This window comes from Ochotona curzoniae, unplaced genomic scaffold (genome assembly GCF_017591425.1).
Source record: "Ochotona curzoniae isolate NIBS_2020 unplaced genomic scaffold, NIBS_Ocur_1.0 scaffold_3223, whole genome shotgun sequence".
NCBI classification, from domain to species: Eukaryota; Metazoa; Chordata; class Mammalia; order Lagomorpha; family Ochotonidae; genus Ochotona; species Ochotona curzoniae.
In genome coordinates this window covers 13,191,333-13,213,816 of record NW_024467108.1, presented here as the reverse complement: position 1 = coordinate 13,213,816, position 22,484 = coordinate 13,191,333, and the positions used below count along the sequence as shown (strand labels likewise).

At 41.0% G+C, this 22,484-nt stretch overlaps 1 protein-coding gene across 1 annotated transcript in view; it reads left to right on the top strand.

Annotated features, from left to right (window-relative positions):
- The window catches only part of SYTL2 (synaptotagmin like 2), a 171,045-nt gene that overhangs the window by 95,916 nt on the left and 52,645 nt on the right, over positions 1-22,484 (top strand). Inside the window, exons 3-5 of the mRNA XM_040964126.1 lie at positions 4,147-4,647; positions 15,082-15,233; positions 17,321-17,456. Coding sequence (XP_040820060.1) covers positions 4,547-4,647; positions 15,082-15,233; positions 17,321-17,456 — 389 coding nt within the window. The 5' untranslated portion in view covers positions 4,147-4,546. The remainder of the gene's footprint in view (positions 1-4,146; positions 4,648-15,081; positions 15,234-17,320; positions 17,457-22,484) is intronic.

Below are 22,484 nucleotides of genomic sequence, written 5' to 3'. Positions count from 1 at the left end.
TCATTCTTAATGTCATGGGACTGTCCGAACAATTTGCTTCTCTTCTGAAAATCTTATCATGTGAGAGTCACTACTTATGTGAGGTTTCTTCCACTCTGATGAGGTTTATGTGTTTTTGGTACTTTGGATGTCTGTCTTTTCCTTTTAAGATTTTTTTTTAATTGAGAAGAAAGATACAGAGAGAAATAGACAAAAAGATCTTCATCCCCCTGATTCAGTCTCTAAACAGCTACCATGGCCTGAGCTGTACTCATGCGAACCCAGGAGCCTGTAGGTCTCCCATGAAGGTGCAGGGTCCAAAGGACCTGGGCCACCTCCATTATTTCCCCCAGCCATAAGTAGGTGGCTGAATTGGAAGGGAAGCAGCCAGCATATAAACCAGCATCCTGCTGGTACTTGCAGGCAGAGGATTAGCCAGTTGAAACACTGTGTTGGCCCCATCAGCTGTCTTTGAAAGGATCAACTATTATCAGGACACCTCCTTGCAGCTGAGACTGAGAACTTGTATTGTTAACCAGACTTTAACTTGGGTTTGGTCAGACAGGATCTTGGTTTTTCTCCAGCTTTATTTTTGGGTGATTGACAAGGAGAGGAATATTAGCTCATTGATGTAACATGGCAGGGCACACACATGGAAAATATGAGTTACACACAGTCCACATCTGGAGCCCTCCAATTTTCCTTTTACACTGCTTTTCCTACTAGTGCTCATTATTCCTTATTGTTCCCTGCAATCTCCTGAATTTTCACCACAGCTTCGCAGTAACTTACATAGAAAGGGAAAATACCATGTACAATTTCATCCACTTATTTTTTCTAGGAATACTTGAATGTCTGATAGATCCAAGGTTTAGTGGTGGATGCTGGGAACATGAAGCATTCAGACACCTAGGCCTTATTCATAAACTGGTAGGAAACAAACATCAACTGAAAGAAGTGTGAGACAGTGTGAGGAATACTGTAACCAAGGAAGCCATCTGTTTATAGAGCACACAGAAGGGAAACCTAAGCTTCCCTGAGACTCAAGATGTATTAACCAAGGAAAGAACGTTCTATCAGGGATGAAGAACATATTCAAAAACCTGATGCCCAAAAGAACTAGAAACATTCGAATGGCGAGAGCCTAAGGATAAGAGCTGGGAAAAGGAAACATGCTAGTTTGTGTCAACTCCTATAGGTCACATTGAAACTTTTAAGCATTGAGTGGGGTGGGCATTTGATCTATCCATTAAGACACAGTAAGACTCTTCTGTTACAGCTATATTACTTCAACATGCTTCCCAGCTCTGGCTTCTGACTTCAGCTTTCTGCTAATGCAGATTCTGGGAGGCAGCAATAATGCCTCAAATAATTGGTTCTTTCTGCTCACATAGGAGACCTGAATTGAGTGCCCAGCTCTGGCCATAGTGAGTGAGTGAAGTGAACTAGAAGATGGGAGCTATCTGATTTTTTTTCAAGCTTTTTGTGATGAGTAAGAGGGAAATTAGTGAAAGGTTTTAAGCCTCAAAAGATGACTTGGTCAGATCTGAATTTAGAGAGCTCATTCAGCAGCATCTAGAGACTGAATCACAGGGCTGAATGCAAGGAGAGCTTTTTGCTTGAAGCAGAAGCTATTCCTGTGAAGATATCAGTAATCCCTTAGAATATATCTTTATTCATCCTCACTCTTCCTTTCATACAAAGATTGCTGTGAGGCTTTTGTGAAAAATGCAAGGCACTACAGAAGACAAAATTCATCCCTCACAATTAGTGCTGAAATTGGTCTCCATGTAGACAAACCGCTATGAGCTGATAATTCTTTTACATTTAAGAAGAGAGTGATGATCTACAGATAGTTTTACTCTTCCTGCTTGGTTAGAGGCATCTACCTAAAGGTGAGAATTACAGGAGATGTCAACATCGTGGTGGCTTATTCTAACAAAACCATTAGCAAATGCCATTCTCACCACACACAAGTTTGGTGGTAAATACCTTTGTGAGCCCCACTGTTCTCATTTGAAAGATTCAGATAATAAAGTCTCTGTCATAGTGAGAATTCTGTAAGATGATGAATATAGAGAGGCAGACAGGTGGAAGGTATCCAGTAAATGTTGAGTTCTTTTTTTTTTTTTCCTTGTTGTTGCTGCTCCATCTCTGAGGAAAACGCCAGAAACCTTACAGTTCTTAGTTAGCCTAACAGGGCCTGACTCATTTCCTTTCTGATCTTACTTCTTTCTGTTTCTTGGGTGTGTGCTTCTGTGCCAACGCTGGTCCCCTTGCTGTTTCCTGAACAGTCAGGAGCACTCCCACTCAGGATCCTCTGATAGCAGCATTACTGCTTTCCTCATCTTATATTAGGTTTTTGTTCACCTGTTACCTACCCAGTGAGACCTACCCAAACCATGCGCTGTGAAACACCAACTCCCTCACGTCGTGATTCTTCCTCCTTGGTTTGTTTTTCTTCATATCTCTGATCACTTTCCAACTTGTTATGTAATTTAATTTGGGGGAGGTCTCTAAAAATTTAGCTTTTCAATTTATTTAGTTTTATTGCTATCTTTTTCCTAGTAATATGCAAACTCCTAAAAGGAATAATCTATGTGTGAGTATGTTTACTGATTACTGCTTTGCTACAGTGTCAGACTCTTTCTGAATATCTGGTGAATTAATGAATTATTCAAATAGTTAGGTCTCATGTTAGATATTACACACAATATTGGGGGTTGGGTGAGCACCTTCTACTGTAGAGTTTTGATAGACCCCATAGGACTCGTCTGCAAAATAATTGGATAGAGACTCCTGGCTTCCCAAAAAGGAGGAAAAGGTTCTACCTCTTCTTCCTTTGTCTATAAAATAAGAACATTGATGTTTGAGTCACTAATAACCTATTTTAAGGGATGATCTTTAGCCCTTAGAAGTTTTTGCATGTAAGCGCTGGCTAATTTGTACTTCTTAAAGGTGTGGAAACCAATATTTTCCTCTTTAGCAACTCTGCCAGTTACTGCTACTGGGCCTTGTACTTTTTTTTTTTTCTTTGTTGTGTTCCAGTCCTTTTGAATTCAACAGCAATGTTGCACTGAGCTTCATTGGAGATGCAGATCCCATACTGTGGCCTCAGTGCATTTCCTTGCCAGCCTTTAAGATCTCAGAAAGTTTCCATGTAACAAAAAAGGGAAGAATTGAGATAACTCCCTCTCTCTCTCCTGATGATGGTCTGTATTTTGAGTAGGTTCTTCACTCTCTCCACTTTTTTCTCGCATTTGGAAACTTACAGTCAATTAAGAGAGACTTTAAGCAGGCAAACAGAGCAATAGAGGTGTGTTTGGAAAAGAACTTTTACACTGCACAAGTTACTGTCACAAAAGTGTTATATAATGACCCTTAACTCTCAATGACTTCCAATGACAGAAGTTCATTTTCTGCTTTCTATAAGGCACCTGGGATGGTCTTGTTTCAAAAGGTTGGGTTATGAGTATCCTTGTATCTTTTTTCCTGGAATCCAGACTGGAAAGGCAGTGGATCCCCAGGGCAAGCCGTGATCATGGCACATGTCAGGTACTTGTACAGTCACATGCTGCCTTTGGATGGTGGATGTTCTGGAATTATCTCCCTTTCTTTTCTCAGTTTATAGTTCCATACTAGTAAGTGCTCTCTCCTATTCCCTTCCCCTTCACGCCCCCAAATGAAGTGCATGCAAGCTTAGTAAATTCTCAAATAGCAAGAAAATGTTTGAGGTGCCACTGAGAAAATTGCAGCCACCATTGTTCTGCAAACTGCCTCTACCTAATACTATCATTACAAAGCAAGTGGAAAATCTAGTGGAATGTTTCTGTCTAAAGAGATGAACGTATAAAACTTTCTTATCATAATGTGTTGGCTGGAATCACATGACTTTTTAGCATCCCAGGAGTTTGCAGAAAGAGCAAGTTTTTGTATCTCTGTCCCTCTCAGGTGGATCATTAAGCATTGACACACATTTTTGTGTGCTCTCCGCCTTGGCAGTCTGGAATGGGATAGAAGCATGTTTCATTGCTATTTGCCATTTGATTAGGAAGCAAGCAAAACAGGTTTTCCTGACCTCAGAGACTGTAACACCATATAATAATGAGTCCTATTTATAGGAACTTCCTCTCACTGACTGATGTTTATTTTCTCATGATTCTCCAGGTGGGTGATGTCCTAGAGCTGCTTCATCTGATCAGGTTGATGACGGAAAGTGGCAAGAGAATGAACAGTGCCTAAGACTGGTCCAAAGAGGGAACGTGCTAGGAACGCTGCTGTAAGAACAAGCAACCTGCCCAGCAAGGAATATGACATCAGCATCATTTTGGGTTTCTATTCCAGGTGTCATCTCATGAGCCACTTCTTTGCTATGGAAAAGGACATTTTGAACTTTGCTCTCAGCTGCCCAGAACCTTTGCTGAGCCAAAACAAGACTTCTTGTATTACTGAATAAGGCGTTTGTTTATTTCATTTTTTCTATCTTTTCATCTTTTTGGTTACGGTCTAAGTTGTTTGGTCCTGAGAATTGTACTTACTACTAATAATTTTATATGCACTTTTCAAAATGATTGACTTAAGCTTCCTGACCGAGGAGGAACAAGAAGCTATCATGAAGGTTCTGCAGCGGGACGCTGCTCTGAAGCAGACTGACGAGGAGAGAGTGAGGTAAGTGACCAAAGAGGTCCATGGGCCTCAGGGAAGGAAGAGGCGGTCAACCACAAGTGGCAGTTCTAACTTGGAACCTAAACTTAGAGGATCTAATTTTAGGTATACTTCCTGGATAGTATTCTTCTCTCCTTGATGTCTCAAAATTTATCCCTTGGAAACAAATAGAATCTTGACTAAAAAACTAAGCTGACTTGACATATTAGATTTTTGAGTTTAAAATATAATATATTCAAACACATGCATCTATATCTGTGTATTCAAATCCACTTTTAAAAATTGAATAAAAAATTGAATCCATTTTTGTTGAGTCATGGAAGCAAATTAGAATATTTTTAATTTTTAAATTTTTAAACAGAATATAAATGAAGAAACAGGTCACTTTTTTTACATACTTTCAGAAATGTTGGGATAGTTTTAAACAATAAAAGTATTTGATGACCATGCCAATTCATCATTTGGCTTGAATGCTGTAAACAGGAGTGGCAACTTTGACACACTGTCCTTGTTGGGTGGAACCCAAATGTTCTATGCCAACATTTCTACCACTTTCACTTACCTTTGTGGGAGAAAGCATGAGGCCAGACCGCCAAAGAACCGGGCTTAGCCCAGGCCCTGCCTTTTACTGCCTGTGAAATCCTTGGCTTTGAAAGTAGTAGAAGGCTTTCTGAATGTGAGCTAGTAGTCGTAACTTTGATTCCCTTCCCAGGGATTATTCAAAAGGACTATGAGCCATGCTATTATTTCTTGAGACACAAGCATCATAAATGGTTGATTTATTTACACTATTTTCCATGTTTTGATACTAGCTGAACATGAATACTTTATAAAAGAACTTGTTGAAATTCATGTTAAGCACTACAGAATGTCTGGTGTGGCTACTAATAGTATGTTCTATACAGGTGGTATTTAATAGCTTCCAAAGAGTTAACATGCCCATTATTTCTTATGAGCTCACACACTCTTGTGTAGTTGGAGGACATATGGTATGTAATTACCTCATCTGATTTGTGAGGAAATTTGTTCTGAGGCAAATCAGATGACTTGATCAAGACCACACAACTATCAGGTGTCAGAAATGAGAATCCAAATCCTGATCTCAGACATTCATTGACTGACTATTCCTCGTCTCTCTAAGGAAGCAAAAGTAGACAGACAAACCTAGGACCTGGTAATGGGAAAGGGAATTGATTGCTGTGGTGTGAGGGGCACACCACATTCTGTAATAGTGATGGGTGATGGCCATAGGTGGTAGAGATTATGTTTCCCCAAGTCACTTGCAATACTCTGTATACCATTCTCTATTCCCAGCAGGTGATGTGCCCAGTGCATGGACAGCAGACTGACTCTAATCAATTCATTGTGGCCCCTTGCTAGTATTCATTCTTTCACTCATTCAGAGTTTATAAATCTCTTTCATGAATGTTACCCTTTTGTGTTATTCACAGCAATCTTGAGATTTGGCAAGGCCAGACAGTTGCACCCAAGTAAGAAAAAGGCAAGAGAGTGGCATGGGGAAAATATACTGTTAATTGAGTCTTTCAGCATAAAGGGAAGTGGAAATTCCTATATGTTGTTGGTAGACAGGATGGGAAGAGAACACTGGAAGGGAACCTGGTAAGGGCACACTGGAAGTGGCACTTTGTTGAGTCCTTCTGATCTGAGGATATGGAACTGAATATTGGGGAGCTACAAGAATCTTTGAGCACTTCCAGTTGTAAAGTATCTATGGTCTGTGCCTCTACTGACCAGCTGACTAAATTATGATGAGATTCACCCTCCATTCCTCTGTGTTTCTTGGACCCTGTGAATTTTAGGCTGCTACATCTTAGTACTTCTGTGATTGTCTGAGCACTTACATTGGTTAATAAAAATATACTCCAAACAATGCAAGTCTACCAAGAACTGAGCCTTGTAAGGGTCATGTTTGTCCACCCTTTGGCATCACCAGTGTACAACCTGAACACAACTGCTAGGAATTCCTTCACAATGTTGTTTTTGCAGTCTTCTTGTTGTTTCTAAGGGTGCCCAGCAATTGCAGATGTTGCTGTCATTATTTTTTCGTTTTTGTGAATAAGTGGTAGGAAATAGTCTAACATGGAGAAAATTCTAATGTAAGTCAAGCCCTTGAGATGGCTCTGAGGCTGTCCTGCTCCTGAAACAGAGAAATGAGAACTCACTCTTTTGCCTCTGTGAAGATTGCTTTGTGGGCTTTTGCTTATAAGTTCCTTGGCCATCCCTCAGCTGTTTGCCTCTTCCATCAGAGCAGTGGTCTGACAGATCTAGAAAAGTTTTTTGGTCCATTTTATGGATGAAGAAGGTAAAACCCAGAGAAAGAAAATGATTGCCTGGGGTCGTGCAGCTTTGTGCCAAAATCATGCTAAGAAAACCTCTTGGTCCAGTGCTTTTACTCTGGTGCAGGTTGTGCATTGCTGTTGTTTGAGAAAATAATGGTAAGAATTTGATCATGTCATAGTTAAAGTACTTGCCTGCAAAGATCTTAGAGTGAAAACTGACCTGGGCTTGAATCTCCCCAGTGCTAATCATTTGTGGTCAATTAAGAATGTTGCCTCTCTGAGCTTCAACCTGGAAGTAAGAATAATCATAATGTCAAACACAAAGGATTATAGTCAGAATTATGACAAATAATTACTAGAGTTTTTGGCACTTAATAGATGATGGCTATATTTTTAATTCAGAAAAGCTTCATTTTTTTAACTGATACATCAGAAATTTACATGCTTATGAGGTGCAATTGAGGTTTCAATGCATGTATGTTTTTTATTTCATTATTTGTATAAACTTCCACAAATGAGAGGAAGTATATGATATTTGTCTTTCTGTGTCTGGCTTGTTTCACTTAGCATAATGATCTCAAGATCCAGATGATGGCTATATTTTAACTCCCTTATCATTATTCCATCTAAAAACAGAGGGCTATGGTTAGTAGCCTGATTTCTTAGGAGAAAATTGCTTTTAAAATGTGTACTAACATTTATTTGACTACATGTATGTACCAAAAACTACTGTTAACACTGAGAAAAGAGTTTTAGGATGTCTAAGAACATGATCCTAACTTTGAAGGGATTTACCATCTAATGCCCTCAGTCCATTTAATGCATTATCTGTTCCATTTTTTTAAATCTCAATTTTGTTTCTCTAACATGAGTTTCCATTAGTACAAGCCTCCTAGTTTGCAGGTGGCTTAGAAACACAAACTATATGATTCTGATATTAGTGTTGGGCTAACCAAAACACTATTAAAAAGGCATAACTTCCCACTAAAAATCCAGACTATTCTCGCAAATTCTAGTTGCTTATGGACTTTAGAGTATGGCCCTCTGGTGACCATGAGGATATCCACATGCCCACAAGACCTCACACTACTTTGGAGTCCTTTCAGGATGGCCTTGGTGAGATTTGGCATTCCCTGACATACAGAGTGCTTTGAATTGTTCACAGCCAGGCTCCTTCAAGACACTTTGCAGATGATTTCATTTATATGTTAATGATGGATAAGAAAACTGAGTGTCTTACAAGGAATGAGTCCAATTCTTCAAGCACTCAACCATAACAAATGCTAAAACATGGACTCAATCCAAAGGAAATATCTGCTCTGCTGTTTGAGGCACAGTTGAGAAGATAACAGTTCCAGATCACTGTTGCCACAGCACAAGTGTCCTTCCTGCTGTCTCTCTGCCTGTAACCAAGTGCTGAATCTAATTATTACTACAGACCACTTTTTTTCTGCTTCTTTTAACTCCCAGGTGAGGATTTTTCACAAACTAGCAGAAGACCAGACATCAGGGTGATGGATATTTTTTTCAGTATCCCAGTCCTGTTCTTTCCCTCCCCCTCTCCCCCCCCCCACTCTCTCTCTATCACTCACACACATACACACACACACACATACCATGCACCCCTCTCTCTCCCACCCTGCCCTCCCTTATAAGGAAATACCACTATACACACATGTGTAATTTTAGTCTTTTTATGGTTTGAAAATGACCCACTCTTGGGGTGGTATTTCCTGTGCTATGTGTCACACTGCCAGCAGGAAATGGCTGCACATGTCTGTCTGTATACCAGCAGTAGATCCATGACCTACCCCCTTATAGACACTTTAGAAGTAGATGCCAGCTCAACCGCCACCACATCTTAGGATTCTTAGCTGCCTTCTTATGAGCTAATTCCTTTCAAATGAAGGCAACTGACCTCTGTTGCTGGTTTCTGTCAAAACAAAGGGGCATGGAACTGACACACATCTCAGCACTGCCACTGTGCATGGAGCTTCACATGCTCGGACCTCTTTCATCCTCAGAACAGTGTAGTCATGCCCACGCAGCAGATGCAGGAATGGTGTGGAAGAGGCCAGGTGCCCTGTGAGACTGAAGTCAAGTCTTGCTGAGCCACCTCTAGAGCACCACTTGCCACACACTCTGTTGCCTCTCAGCACACTGCTGGGATTAATGATGTGTCCATAATACCAGAGACACATGTTGCTCCTGGTTTTCCCCTAGAAGGAACATTTGCAGTTTATTTGGTTTTCATAGATGTTGGTTTTCAGGTTCTCCCTCAGAGGCTAAGTCATTTGATAGGAAGAGTGAGACGTGATAGGCATCTGAGAAACTGAAATCATGCTTGTTATTGTGTCAGAACAGGCTAGTGGAAGGAACTGTGTGACCGAGGCAAGCCTCTTTCCTTCTTAGGACTGTGATCATGGTATTCAGAAAGTGAGGTCATTTGAATTGGACAAGGTCCCTTCTATCTCTCATTCATATATCTAAGAATATGTTTAAGTCACAGTCTCAAAATCTTGCTCAGAATGTAAGTGATGAGTTAAAAGAATAAAAGGACTGGATAAGGGATCAACCAAACTTTCAAGCCACCTTGTTATCCACAGTTGACTAGTAAACATCAACCAGACCCTATCTGTGATGTTAACTCTTTGTCTGATCATACTGAATTACTGGAAGCTGGAGTGTGCATATGGGTGTAGAGGGATAAAAGGTGATAGGATGAGGGAATCCCTGCTTTTCTGACTTGGTTCTTAATAGCTCCTATTCTGTACTGAAAGGAGTTGGCCTTGGCAGCTGGAGATTAATTAAATATTGGGAGGTACAATTCCCAGCCTATTTCTGGTACATGATAAGTACATTTCTGGCACATGAATGAACAGGTAACCAAGCAAGGTTTTGCTATAACCTCTAACATACAGAAAGATAAATTTGCTTTTATGTGACTATGTTTTATGTACATCATGAGGAAATTATAAGGACTAAGTAATGGGATTCATGTTAAAGGTTAAGTGGTCCATTGTAAAGAGGATACCATTAAGTGTTAGCAGGGAAAATGGAGGATGAATGGAAACATAATCAAGAAGTTCTGCATGATGAAGAATGACCAGGAGGATTGGCAGGACCAGGTCCTGGGATAAGTGCTCATTTTCCGCCTTCACCCCTGCCTATTGGCTCATAGATAATCACTGAGCAGCTTTTCTGTACTCAGCTCTCTGGTGCAGTGTGCATGCATGGGGAGAATAGTAAAGAATAAAACATGTAAGTCGTAAGACATCTACACTTCACCCACTTTAACTAGATGGCACAATATTTAGAAGGTCAAATGCTAATCTGGTTGATGTGGTTAGATTTGAGGAAAAAAATGGAAGATCAACACAGCCTGGTAAGAAGAGATGATTTTAATGACATCACTTGATGGTAAGATAGTTTTTATAATTTATTTTTTAAAATTTTTAAGTAGGATTGCTTTTAAACAATCCACATCTTTGCAAAAATTTGGGCTTTGATATTACTCATGAATTTACAAAATTTTATCGGTATGATAGAAAAATAAATTGAAGATTAAAGCAAGCAGTGATAATTATATTGGAAAATATATAGGTGACAATTGTTAAATCCAAAAGAACTTCCTGCTCTTTTTGAAACAAATGAGCCAGGGACCCTTTCCTTATCACAATAGTTGTGAGTCTTTACAGGGGCTGTAAGTCTTTACAGGGGCTGTAAGTCTGTGAGTCTGACTCACAGCCCATGTTTGTGGTCTGTTGATCAGGGACTTGGGGGAATGCTTTAATTATTTGTTCATCTTAGAGTTCCATAGGCTCAGGGATTTCTCCTTCTACTTTTCCTCTCCCATTGATTTTCAGCTATACTATTATAATAGTATAGTCCTTCAGCAACAGTCACAAGTCCATCATTCTGCTGTTTAAGTGTGTCATGATCTTGTAGGTATACACAATGGTAGAAAGTCCAACATTTGCAGGATTATTTTTTTTAAGATTTATTTATTTTTATTACAAAGTCAGATATACAGAGAGGAGGAGAGACAGAGAGGAAGATCTTCCGTCCAGTGATTCACTCCCCAAGTGAGCGCAACGGCCGATGCTATGCTGATCTGAAGCCGGAACTAGGAACCTCTTCCGGGTCTCCCACACGGGTACAGGGTTCCAAAGCCTTGGGACGTCCTTGACTGCCTTCCCAGGCCACAATCAGGAAGCTGGATGGGAAGTGGAGCTGCTGGGACCAGAACCAGCGCCAATATGGGATCCTGGCGCGTTCAAGGCAAGGACTTTAGCCGCTAGGCCACGCCCCTGGGCCCTGCAGGATTATTTTTTAAAGGAGCAGATCAAGAACCCTACGAAGAGGCTTTTTAGCTGGCAATAAGAACAATCTCACGGAGATGGGCTTCGCTATGAGGCCTTGTGATCTCCTGCAACAAAAGAGTTGATGAACACTGTATTTTGTGATGCTTTTTCCTGTACTGACAAGAGAGGAACAAGTCCTGCACCAGCAGGATAAGACCTGACCATGGCTCACTTACCCTCAGCAATGACAGGATCTTCTTTATCTCTTGTACCACTCAGACATGGGTAACTGCTGAGCATTTATTTATTCATTGGTTTATTCATTCAAGAAACAGTTATTGGGTAACTGCTCTGTGCCAGGCTCTAGGCAAGTTGTTGGCATTATAAAGATATTAAAATGTAATCCTCACCTTCGAGGAATTTACAGAGTCCACAGATTAGTGGAGGAAACAGATGTGCAAATAGATCACTGGAACATGGTATGGTATTTTCTGAAGTGGAGGTGCTATGAGTACTTAGAAAAGGGTGGAAGAGCTGCCCTCAAAGTGTGAAGGTTAGGGAATGGCATTGTTGGACAGAGAAGTCTGGGAACATATCCCAAGGAACTTGGCATTTATTGGCTTCTCAAGATCCAAATACTGTTAAGGACTTTCAGGTAAACACCCCCATTAATCATCTCAGAAGTTCCACAAGGTAGGTCTTACTTCTCCCTATCTTTGCAAACAAGGATTCTGAAGCTTGGAGGAATTCTGTTACCAGCCTCAAGTCACCTCCAGGAAGGTTGAAAACTGGGATGTGCAAATGGCTAGCAGACATATGAAAAGATGCTCTGGCTCCCTAGCCTCAAGAGATACAAATGAAAACCACGTTGAGGTACCACCTAACTCCAGTGAGACTGGCCCACATTCAGAACTCAACTAATAACACCTGCTGGTGTGAATGTGGGAGAAAGGTACCCACCTTCACTGCTGGTGGGAGTGTAGGCTAGTACAACCATTGTGGAAATCAGTATGGAGAGTGCTTGGAAAATTGCAAATAAACCTGCTCCTATCCTGCTCCTGGAAATATATCCAATAAAAGTGAAATCTACATGTGAGAAGGGAACAATGTATAATAGCAAAGACATGGAAACAATCCAGATGTGCATCCAAGGAAGAGTGGTTAAAGAAGCTGTGGTACATCACTCCATGGAATATTATTCAGCTATTAAGAAGAATGAAATTATTCTATTTACAACCAGGTCATCCCAACTAGAAACCATTATGCTCAGTGAAATGAGTCAATCACAGAAGAACAAATACCATAATATTCTCTCTTATATAAGGAAACCAATATGGAAAATGTAACTCCAATAATCAATCCATACTGTTTTGATTGTTTGCTTTTTTGGCTTTATCCCATGTGTTTTGATGTTTTTTATTTCAGTTCGATTCATTCCAAATAATCTCTTTTCTCTAGTTGAATTCTTCACAGGCTCATGAATTATATGATGGCATCATTTTTCCCAATGGCATCATTTTTCTTCTGTGTTTCCTTTTTGTCACTTGTGTTGGTTACTCAGTGGCACTTTTTTTTTTCATGGTACTGTAATTTGTTGTTGTTGTGACTGTTCTAACTCATACCACTTGTTGACCTTGTCTCATGGCTTCTCACTTATGGTAATGTATAGTGATGGATTACTGGGGTCTATCATATACAGACATGGAGGTATAATGGAACATGCATCCCTGCATCCAGATGAAAGATAGAATCCCAATGAAACTGTTGGACATGTGTAGATAATGGGATGCTGGACCATCTGACATTGTCTGTACCGACAGTGTCAGGGTGCACTTAAACAAGAGACTGATAGAATTATGATTCCTTATCAAGGACTACACTATTGTAACAAAATGGGAAAAATCTGAGTGGGGTGGGAATTTGGGGGGAATCCCAGCCTGCACAAAATTGTACCACATAATTCAAAATTCAAAATAAAATATATTTTTAAAAAAAAAGAAAACTTGGATGTGGACCTAATGTTGGGAGATTTCCAAGTCTATTGTCTTTCTGTCACACATTCCTGCCTGTGTTCTAGAGAAACTATGAAAGAGCAGTTGGAGGAAAATAGGAAGTTAATTCTGCTGACAAATACCATATGGGAGTAAGTGCTAGAAAACAAATCTGAAGCCAGGTGAGGAGGGGCGTCATCCGATAACCGTTCAGTCTGAAAGCACTGAATAAATGGTCTTTTCCAAAACTAAGAAATGATGTAATGAATATAGGTCCTATCCCCAGATACTTACTGTCTGACCGGGGGAAGGTGGAAATACTTTTCTCTTTTGGAATTAAACATAAGCTTTGTCCTTCTGAGAAGTGAAAGCAAAATATGAGCAGATCAGCAGGACTGCTCGTTCTGTTTAAAAACCTTAGGCAATGAAAAAAAGATTTGAAATATGTAGTAGGAACTGTGAGGTGTGACATTGTCCCTATCTGAATTTGGAGATGGAAGTCATGAAAATGTGCACCCAGGGGGTTGTGACTGGGCCTATTTTGGATAGGGTCACATTTTGCTAGTTTATTGAGCAAGGAAAGGAAGTTCTGGAAGTTAGTTTACTCTTGGTGGAAGGACACTCTCCAGGCATGCTTGGGAGACGTGAGACATCCTGGCCAGACCTGAGATGACTGTTTGCTAACTCCTTTCACTTGTCCCCTCCATATTTCCTGTCTGCTGTGTATGCCTGTGCATAGTCCTCACAGCCCTGCTACTGCCTTAGCCTGTTTGCCTTCTCTGGCTAAAACACTTAGATTTTCTCCCTTAGAAAGTATGCATGTTAGCTTAAATGACAATTATAAGATTCCCCTTGGATTTATGAAGGACATTATCTTCTGTGAGTTCAAAGTTTCTTTAAGGTTGTCATTCTATACTATTCTAAGTACATCTCTATAAGTAAGAATGATTTTGAGTTTTCTTTGACGCTGTTATAAGTGCTTCTCTGTGAATTAGAAGAGACAGATTTTGTGAGATATTCAGAGATGCAGAGGCTGAAATGCATGTCAATCCGAACAATATTTTTCCAGCTAGTGCATATTGGGGAAGTTGTATGAGGGCAGTATTTGGTTTGTTATTTAGGTCTTAATTTTACCCCTGAGCATGAAAAGACTGTAAAATTCTTAAAAGTAGTATCTGCACGAATGGAAATTCCGTGCACATCCCATCTTCCTCTAATCTTCCTATTCCAACCTATCGTTTCTGTGTGCATTTCCTTTGATACCAGGGACATCATGTTTCCTTCCCTCAGTTTTACAGGAAAGGCTCTGACAAACCCATGTCTCCAACTTGGGAAGTCCTGATGAACTGATAATTACCCCACTGGTTATTTAGTGATTACTAGGCACTGGGCATATGCTGCAGAGGCCTGTTTATATGCATTACTTTATTTAATCCTTAGCCACCCAGACTTGGATCATTATGATTAAACCCCTTTTACAGAAAAAAGAAGCCAAGACTTAGAGCAGCTTATTGTGTAATCCCTTCCTGCAATATTTGCCTTTGAACAGTGGACACAGAAGACTAAAGTCAAAAGATAAATCTGCTCTTGAGAAATTTCAGATATCATCTGGGCACTATGCATTAAATATTTGAATTTTTTAAAGTGTGTTGGCTTTGACTTCTCTGACTTTTCAGTCAAAGGGAATATAGATTTGTTTATCCTCTGGGAGGTTTGTGGGGTCTTCTAAGGCCCTAGAGCTTCATTTTGGCTGCATGTTTATAAATTTCTTAAGGCAATTTCACAATGAGTTCATTTATCAATTGTGGTTCTCAGCAAAGCAAAACTCTTTTCCTTTTGTAGACATTTGCCTGAAAAAATTAAGGATGATCAGCAACTAAAGAATATGAGTGGCCAATGGTTTTATGAAGCCAAGGCAAAAAGACACAGAGACAAAATCCATGGTGCAGATCTCATTAGAGCATCCATGAGAAAGAAGAGGATTCAGGCACCAGGTGAGTTGACTTGGTCACTGTTCTTAACACCAGCACTCATGTAGGAAGGAGGAGTTGGGAGAAGGGAATGAGTGTCATAATCATTACAGAAATCTGCCAAGAGAAATCATTGGGACATATATTCTGGCTTAATGTCACTCTGTTCTGTATTCCAACAAATTGAGGACAGGGCTATGTACTTCAGTAAGGAGTAGAGAAAAATGCAAAGTTCAGTGAGTGCCATGAATAGTTACAGTAGCATAGATAGGATTTGTAAGGAATCTACCACCTCTTCCTTTGCTTTTAATTTTGATGATTCATAACCTGTTAAGAAAGGTAAAGAATTTAGACAAAGAGGTCAGCCTTCCTGTACAATCTATACATATATATATGTGTGTGTGTGTGTTTTCATTTGAAAGGCAGATTTTCTAGAGAAAGGAGAGACAGATAAAGGTCTTCCATCTACTGGTTCACTCCCTGAATGGTCACAATGGCCAGATCTGAGCTGATCTGAAGCCAGAAGCCAAGAGATTCTTCCACGCGTCCCATGTGTATGCAGGGTCTCGAGGACCTGAGACATCCTCCATTGCCTTCTCAGGCCATAAGTGTGGAACTGTGTGAGAAGTTGAGCAGAGCCCATAAGGGGTACTGGCATCATAGATAAGAGGATTAGCCTGTTGTGCTGCTACAACTCCTCTTGCCCCCTATATCATGATATTAATATTTGGCATTGTTTCAGGCAAACAAAGACATTATTTAAAGGACTATAAGGGAAACATTTTTAGGGCTCTTTAAGTATTTTAAGAGTTCATCCAATATTTACTGACACCTTCTATTTATTCTCTGGATTAGTTGATGAAATCTGTCTAGATCTGGCCTGTATTCAATAAAAGCAAATAACTATCAGGCATTAAAGTGTGGTAGACATTTACTCTGTATGATTTCTAGTTGTAGTAGAAAAGCCATTAGGTGGGTGTGATTTTCCTTATTCTATGGGTTATGTAAAACTTAGAGAAGTAACTTGCCTGAGAAGCATATAATTAGCTAATGACAGACCTCGATTTCAAAGTTTCACTTACTGCCACTCACATTGCCAATAAAAATTGCTTAGGATGCAAGGTGTTGCTTGAAGCACTCTTACTTTTCAAATGCACTCAGACCTTCAGAAATCCTGAGGGGTACTTGTTTGTACTATGGACTCCATTTGCCACTGAGGTGAGGAAATGACTTGTGTGTAAAAGGACCTGTAGTAGTTGCAACCCTTGGTGTATTTGGAAATTGGGAGCTGCAGTATTGTCCTGTCTTCTTAACACTGATGAAAGTATTTTTGGCACTTTACTGGCTGCCTATATGGCTTTGGGCAGGTTTCTCCAATTCTTTGATTCTCAGTTACCAAATATATAAACTTGAAAATCCCACCCCATGGAATAATGCATGCAAAGATCTCAGACCAGTGCTTGGGAGCTAATTATCATTCAGTTGATGCTGATTATCTGAGAAGTTCAGGTAAAGAAAAGTCTCAGGTGTCCATAGACAAAGACATTGTTCCCTGGTGAGGGAGCACAGAGGGGACTCTAGCATCTGAATATCATCTGACATCTGAATATCAAGGAGTATGCAGGATTTGGACGTGTATGTTGTGGGGATGTGGAGAGGGACATTCTGGAATCTTCTGTGTCCCTTTGAATTCCAGAGCAAACCCTGTGTTGGGCACATTGTCTGGCTCAGTAGATTTTTATTAAACATGGTGCTTCTGTTCCAATGAGAATGTCCTATCCTGGTCATGAACATTCAGTCCCAATCTGAATTCAGGTCAGGTTAACCTAGAGGCAGACAGAATTGTGCTTTAGTTGACTCTGGAGTAACCTGTATTTGTAAGGATATTCCTGCACTCTCCACAGACTCAGCTTGGAAAAAAAGCAATATTGTGGAGTTCTGTTAATTGCTGTCACACATGTGGTTCTTATCTCAAGTATTTAGACTCAGTGGTGAGGGTGGCATTCAGAAGGCCTAGGGTCCAGATTTAAGCCTTCAATGATAGAGGCCAGAAGGGTGATAATCATGGAGGTGAGAGGTAACCCTCCTGTCTCTATCATTTCCTGTTTCAGCTGAGCAGAGTAAGAATGGAACAAGGGGGGAAAAGGAAAGCTGGGTGAATAATGTCAACAAAGATGCTTTGCTTCCTCCAGAACCAGCTGGTATTATAGAACAGCAGGAAGAGGATGTGACACCAGCGTGGCCAAGGTAAGGGAGAACAACTGCATGTGGTTTGGGGGCTGGGTGTGTTGTACACACAGAATGGCAAGCTATGAGAAAAAGTGCCTGACTGGTGTTGCAGACAAAGGGAAGATGTTGAAACAATCTGGGATGAGCTGTTAATTGATACTGTGATGTTGGGCTCTTATTTTCTCAGGTTCAAGAGGGGAATAATATTAGTCATAGGAGTTCTAAGAATTTATTTGCCTGGTAAATGTAGAATTTTAAAAATAGACCAAAAACTCATAACAAAAGCTCAATAGAAAAAGTCTTAAAAACACACAGATATTTTATGAAATCCAAAAAAAGGTGTGAAAAACATTAATCTTTTCTCAATTACCAGGGTTTTATAATCTTTCTAGTGGGGTAAAGGCCTTTCTTTCCTAAAGAAAGATAAAACGTGAAGTAGTAGAGACACTGAGAGAAGCAACAGTCATTTAGATTTACCAGGGAGCTGAAAGCAGCTCGTAAGAGCCAGATATGATGGAAATGGAGCATGAGGGTACTAATCAGCTGAGGCAAGAAGGAGTAAGACTTGGGAGGGATCAGAGACTACCCTAGCTCATTACACATTTGTATCTGCATTAGACTTCACAACCTTCTTCGAAGACTTCATTCGATCTCCCAGGCTGGAAGGACATAAGTGCCACTACCCTCAAAACCAACACATTTCTCTCATGATTCCACAGGGCTGTGTGGTGTTCTGCCCATGTTCTTCAACTTGAGGCTAACAATACTACATCTTTAACAATTCTGATGTTCACTGTTTTCCACATTTCTTGTGTGATCTCAGACAAGTCTTTCAGGTCTTAGGTATAAATCAGGACAACGTTGCCTCACCAGGATGGCATAAAATTAATGAAAAGAAGGTATGCAAGTCATGTTAGCAATTTCTTCAGGAGAAAGGAAAGCTGGCAATTTCCAGGTGATATCATAATTATGTAATTATTATCTAGATGAAATGTAGTTGAGAAAACAAGAGTAAAGATGTCAGTGAACTGTGCAGTGGGTTAAGTTACTACTTGCAATCCCAGCATCCCATATTGGAATGCTGACTTGAATACTGAATGCTCCACTTCCGATCTAGCTTCCCTTATGTGCTTAAGAAAGAAGATAATGACCCAGTCACTTGAGTCCCAGCCATCCACTTGGGAGATCCATGTGAGTTCTGGGTTCCTGGCTTTGGCCTGGCCCTAGCTCAGGCGGTTACAGCCATCTGGGGAGTGGACCCATAGATGGAAGATCAATAAATGTCTGTCTGTCAGTCGCTCTGCTTAAGTCTTCCCTTTAAAAAGATGTTCAATGTACACAGCATTCTTTGGCATATTAAAGACCCAGATGATACAGGTGGCAACCAGACAGAACTATAGAGCTGTTTTTACTTCCTCCTTTCTGTGTCAGAAGCTACTAGTTTACTTGATATCATGTTCCTGCAGTGTTTCTCATTCATAGTTTAACCTTTGTAAACTGGGTGTGTTGAGTGTATTTTAGGACCTGTACTTTTAGACTAAGTGAATTTGAGTAGAATGACTCAATGCTTGTCAATGTTTTCTTAGCCAGAAGTCAGGAGTTGGGAACTGTGAGGCAATAGTAACTGGCTATTATAGTTTCTGAAGAAGCCATTCTAAGAGGCTCTGTTCCAAGAGCTTTTCTGCAGGAGGCAAAATTCTGCAGGGCCTAAGTCATGAACAGTTATAACACAGGTGCTACCCAGCATAGTGTCCAGAAGTGGCAGCTATCTGCAACCTTCCTGAGCTCACCTTTGTAACCATAATATGAGGAAGCAAAGAGCTATGCATAAAGTAGCAGACAGTAAGATTTTTAGGGTATGAAAGGGAAAATTACGGACATTCTGCTTACTGACTTCTAGCTGAGCAGTATTGGCTAGATTCATACATCTATTTGTAGTGTAGGACCAGATTTGTTTATATTCATCACAGATTGATACCATTTTGAAAATGTAAGCAGGACATGCTAAAAACAATGTCATGCAAAATAAAAACCCCACTAACTATATGTTATGATGTCTTTGCAGATTGCTTGTAAATGTTTACTAACACAGTCACAATTTCTGTACTTATTTGACTATGAGCCAGACAGGCAGTCCATGGACTGGCACTGGTGCATGAACTCATCTATACCACCCTGTGTCCCTCTCCCCAAAATAATTACCAAACATAAAAGCATCCAGAGACCATAGCTGAGGCAAAATAATGGCACAAGAAGCTCTTTCCATACAGCCCAGGACCATTTTCCTGTAAATAAGGCTCAGTGTATCTTTTATTATTATTATTTTATTTTGATGATCTTTACATAGTTGATTAGGGCGCAGAGAGTCCAGGGCTACAGGAAAGTGGATAAGACCGATGTTTTCACATTCTCTTTTATCCTTCCTGTATCTGGCAGAAGGGGGGAGATAAAGGGAGACGCCCCTCTCAGCCTTCCAAACATCCCAGGGTCCCTGATGTGGGGCATGCTCGAAGAACCCTGCTCATGGTGTTTCAGTAGTTCAACAGATCTGAACTGCTGCCAATCTCATCATTCCAGACATGATGAGATCTCTCCAGAGTCCACTGGCTGACTTAGTCCACCTTAGAGTCTCTGCCCAAATTTTTCACTGCCATCACATGGCTGGGGTAGTTAATCGATTTGTTCTGTCCTCCGTCCTCTGTTGTGGTACCAGGTGTCCTGTGCAGGCTCCAATGGACTGCCGTATCCTCCTTGTGCACCTGGATTTTTGTCCACTGTTCCATCTGAGCCACTGAGGAGGCTCAGCTTTGGCATACGCACACCATGGTCAGACCATGGAACCTGCAATTCTCTTCATGGTTGGGGTTCTGAGATCAGCAGTTCAGTTGGAAGGATCCCTAAAGAAATTTTGTCTGAGGTGATCCTAGACCTGATTCTTTTTTTTTTTTTAAGATTTTTTTTTATTGGAAATGCAGATATACAGAGAGAAGGAGAGACAGAGAGGAAGATCTTCCGTCACTAGTTCACTACCCAAGTGACCGCAATGGCTGGAGCTGAACCAATCCAAAGCCAGGAGCCAGGAGCTCTTCTGGGTCTCCCATGTGAGTGTAGGGTCCCGAGGCTTTGGGCCATCCTCGACTGCTTTCCCAGGCCACAATCAGGGAGCTGGATGGGAAGCAGGGCCACTGGGATTAAAACCAGTGCCCATATGGGATCCCGCTACGTGCAAGGCGAGGACATTAACCACTATGCTATTGCGCCGTGCCCAGACCTGATTCTTATATGTGATTGCCAGTACAGGGTCTGGCACAGTCTGTTGCCGCCATCAGCTTATGCATATACTGATGGTTGCAATTGCTGGGTCAGTTTTGCAGCCAGCCCTGACTTCTATACAAACCAATGGGTGTTGCTTCCCTTTTGGGTTACACTCCCACTAGTCAACATGAGCAAACTGGGGCGAGTTTGGCTGGACAGAGTGGCACCCACTAGCCTGTGTGTGTGCTGGATAGTGGGGCTGATTGGATTGAACTAGGCTTTAATGCCCACTGACATGTATGAGAGCTGAATGGGATGTAGGACAGACTGGACCAATCTGCTGTACATACTGACAGGCACAGGAACCAGGGCAGGGGGTGGTACTGGTGGGGGTTATTGTGGGTTTCTCTGATTAGGCTACAGCTCCCACTGGTTTGTGTGAGGGCTGAATATGTTGGGCAGGATTGAGCTGAACTGCAACACCCATTGGTTTGTGTAGAAGACAGGGCTGGAATCAGTGTACCTTGATTATAGGGACCAGTTGGCCTTTGCCATGATGCCAAACCCTTTTCTACTTGAGGTACATGTTCTATGAAAGAAGAATGCACACAGTGGGCAAGACTGAAAGTCTAGCAGCCACTCTACTGACTCAGGGGTTAGTGACCCTATGATTCGCACTTCTTTGGAAGATGAACAGTGAACTGATCTTCTAATTTCTTTTGTATTCTCTTCTTTCAACAAAACTTCTCTGAGGACTAGTCCCAGGGTACCTTTTGTTTTTGACTAGTTGATTACAGATGAGCCAGCCCAAGCCTCTGGAAAAAATGGCAGTTACTTACTTAGTTGTATTCCAAGCTTCCTAATTATCTTCCTCCTCTGATTGTTCCCCATCCTGCAACCTTAAGCTGCCTCATGGTCTCCTCCTTTCTTCTTCAAAAGGATCTGATATTCATTCCACCCTGAAAAGTACTTGACTTTTTAAAAATAGCCTAATCCTATATGGGTGAATGTTCCTTGCCTTTTTTAAGGGTTAATTTACTGAAACATGAGTCCAAACTGAAACACTTTTCTGAAAAACAACTCCAAGCATGTTTGTGCCTTCCTTACTTGCAGTCTGGGTGGTCCTTACCATCTACTTTATAACATACATGAGAACATTACAATAAATTGGGAATCAGATAACTTCCAAGGGCCTGCCTCTCATATTGTGTAGGCTTTCTGTTAAAAGAACTCATACTTTTGATGATTTCTAAAATATTAGAGAATTACTCTCTATACATCCTGACAAAGATCAGCACTTTTTTAAAAAGATTTATTTATTTTTATTACAAAGTCAGATATACAGAGAGGAGGAAGATCTTCAATCCAATGATTCACTCCCCAAGTGAGCGCAACGGCCGGTGCTGCGCCAATCCAAAGCCGGGAATTAGGAACCTCTTCTGGGTCTCCCACATGGGTGCAGGGTCCCAAAGCTTTGGGCCGTCCTTGACTGCTTTCCCAGGCCACAAATCAGGGAGCTGGATGGGAAGTGGAGCTGCCAGGATTAGAACTGGCACCCATATGGGATCCTGGCGCTTTAGAGATGAGGACCTCAGCCGCTAGGCCATGCCGCCAGACCCAAGATCAGCACTTTTAGTCCAAGTAAGGAGTTTCTGAAGTGAAAAAAGGTTTGCTTTAGAGGTAGTGTTTTAGATGTCAGTGCCCCAACATCACACTAAGAGGTAGTTGCCAAAGCCAGTGTTGTGTCACAGCAGGTTGAGTTGTCCCTTGAAAAATAAGGGTTCTGTGTCA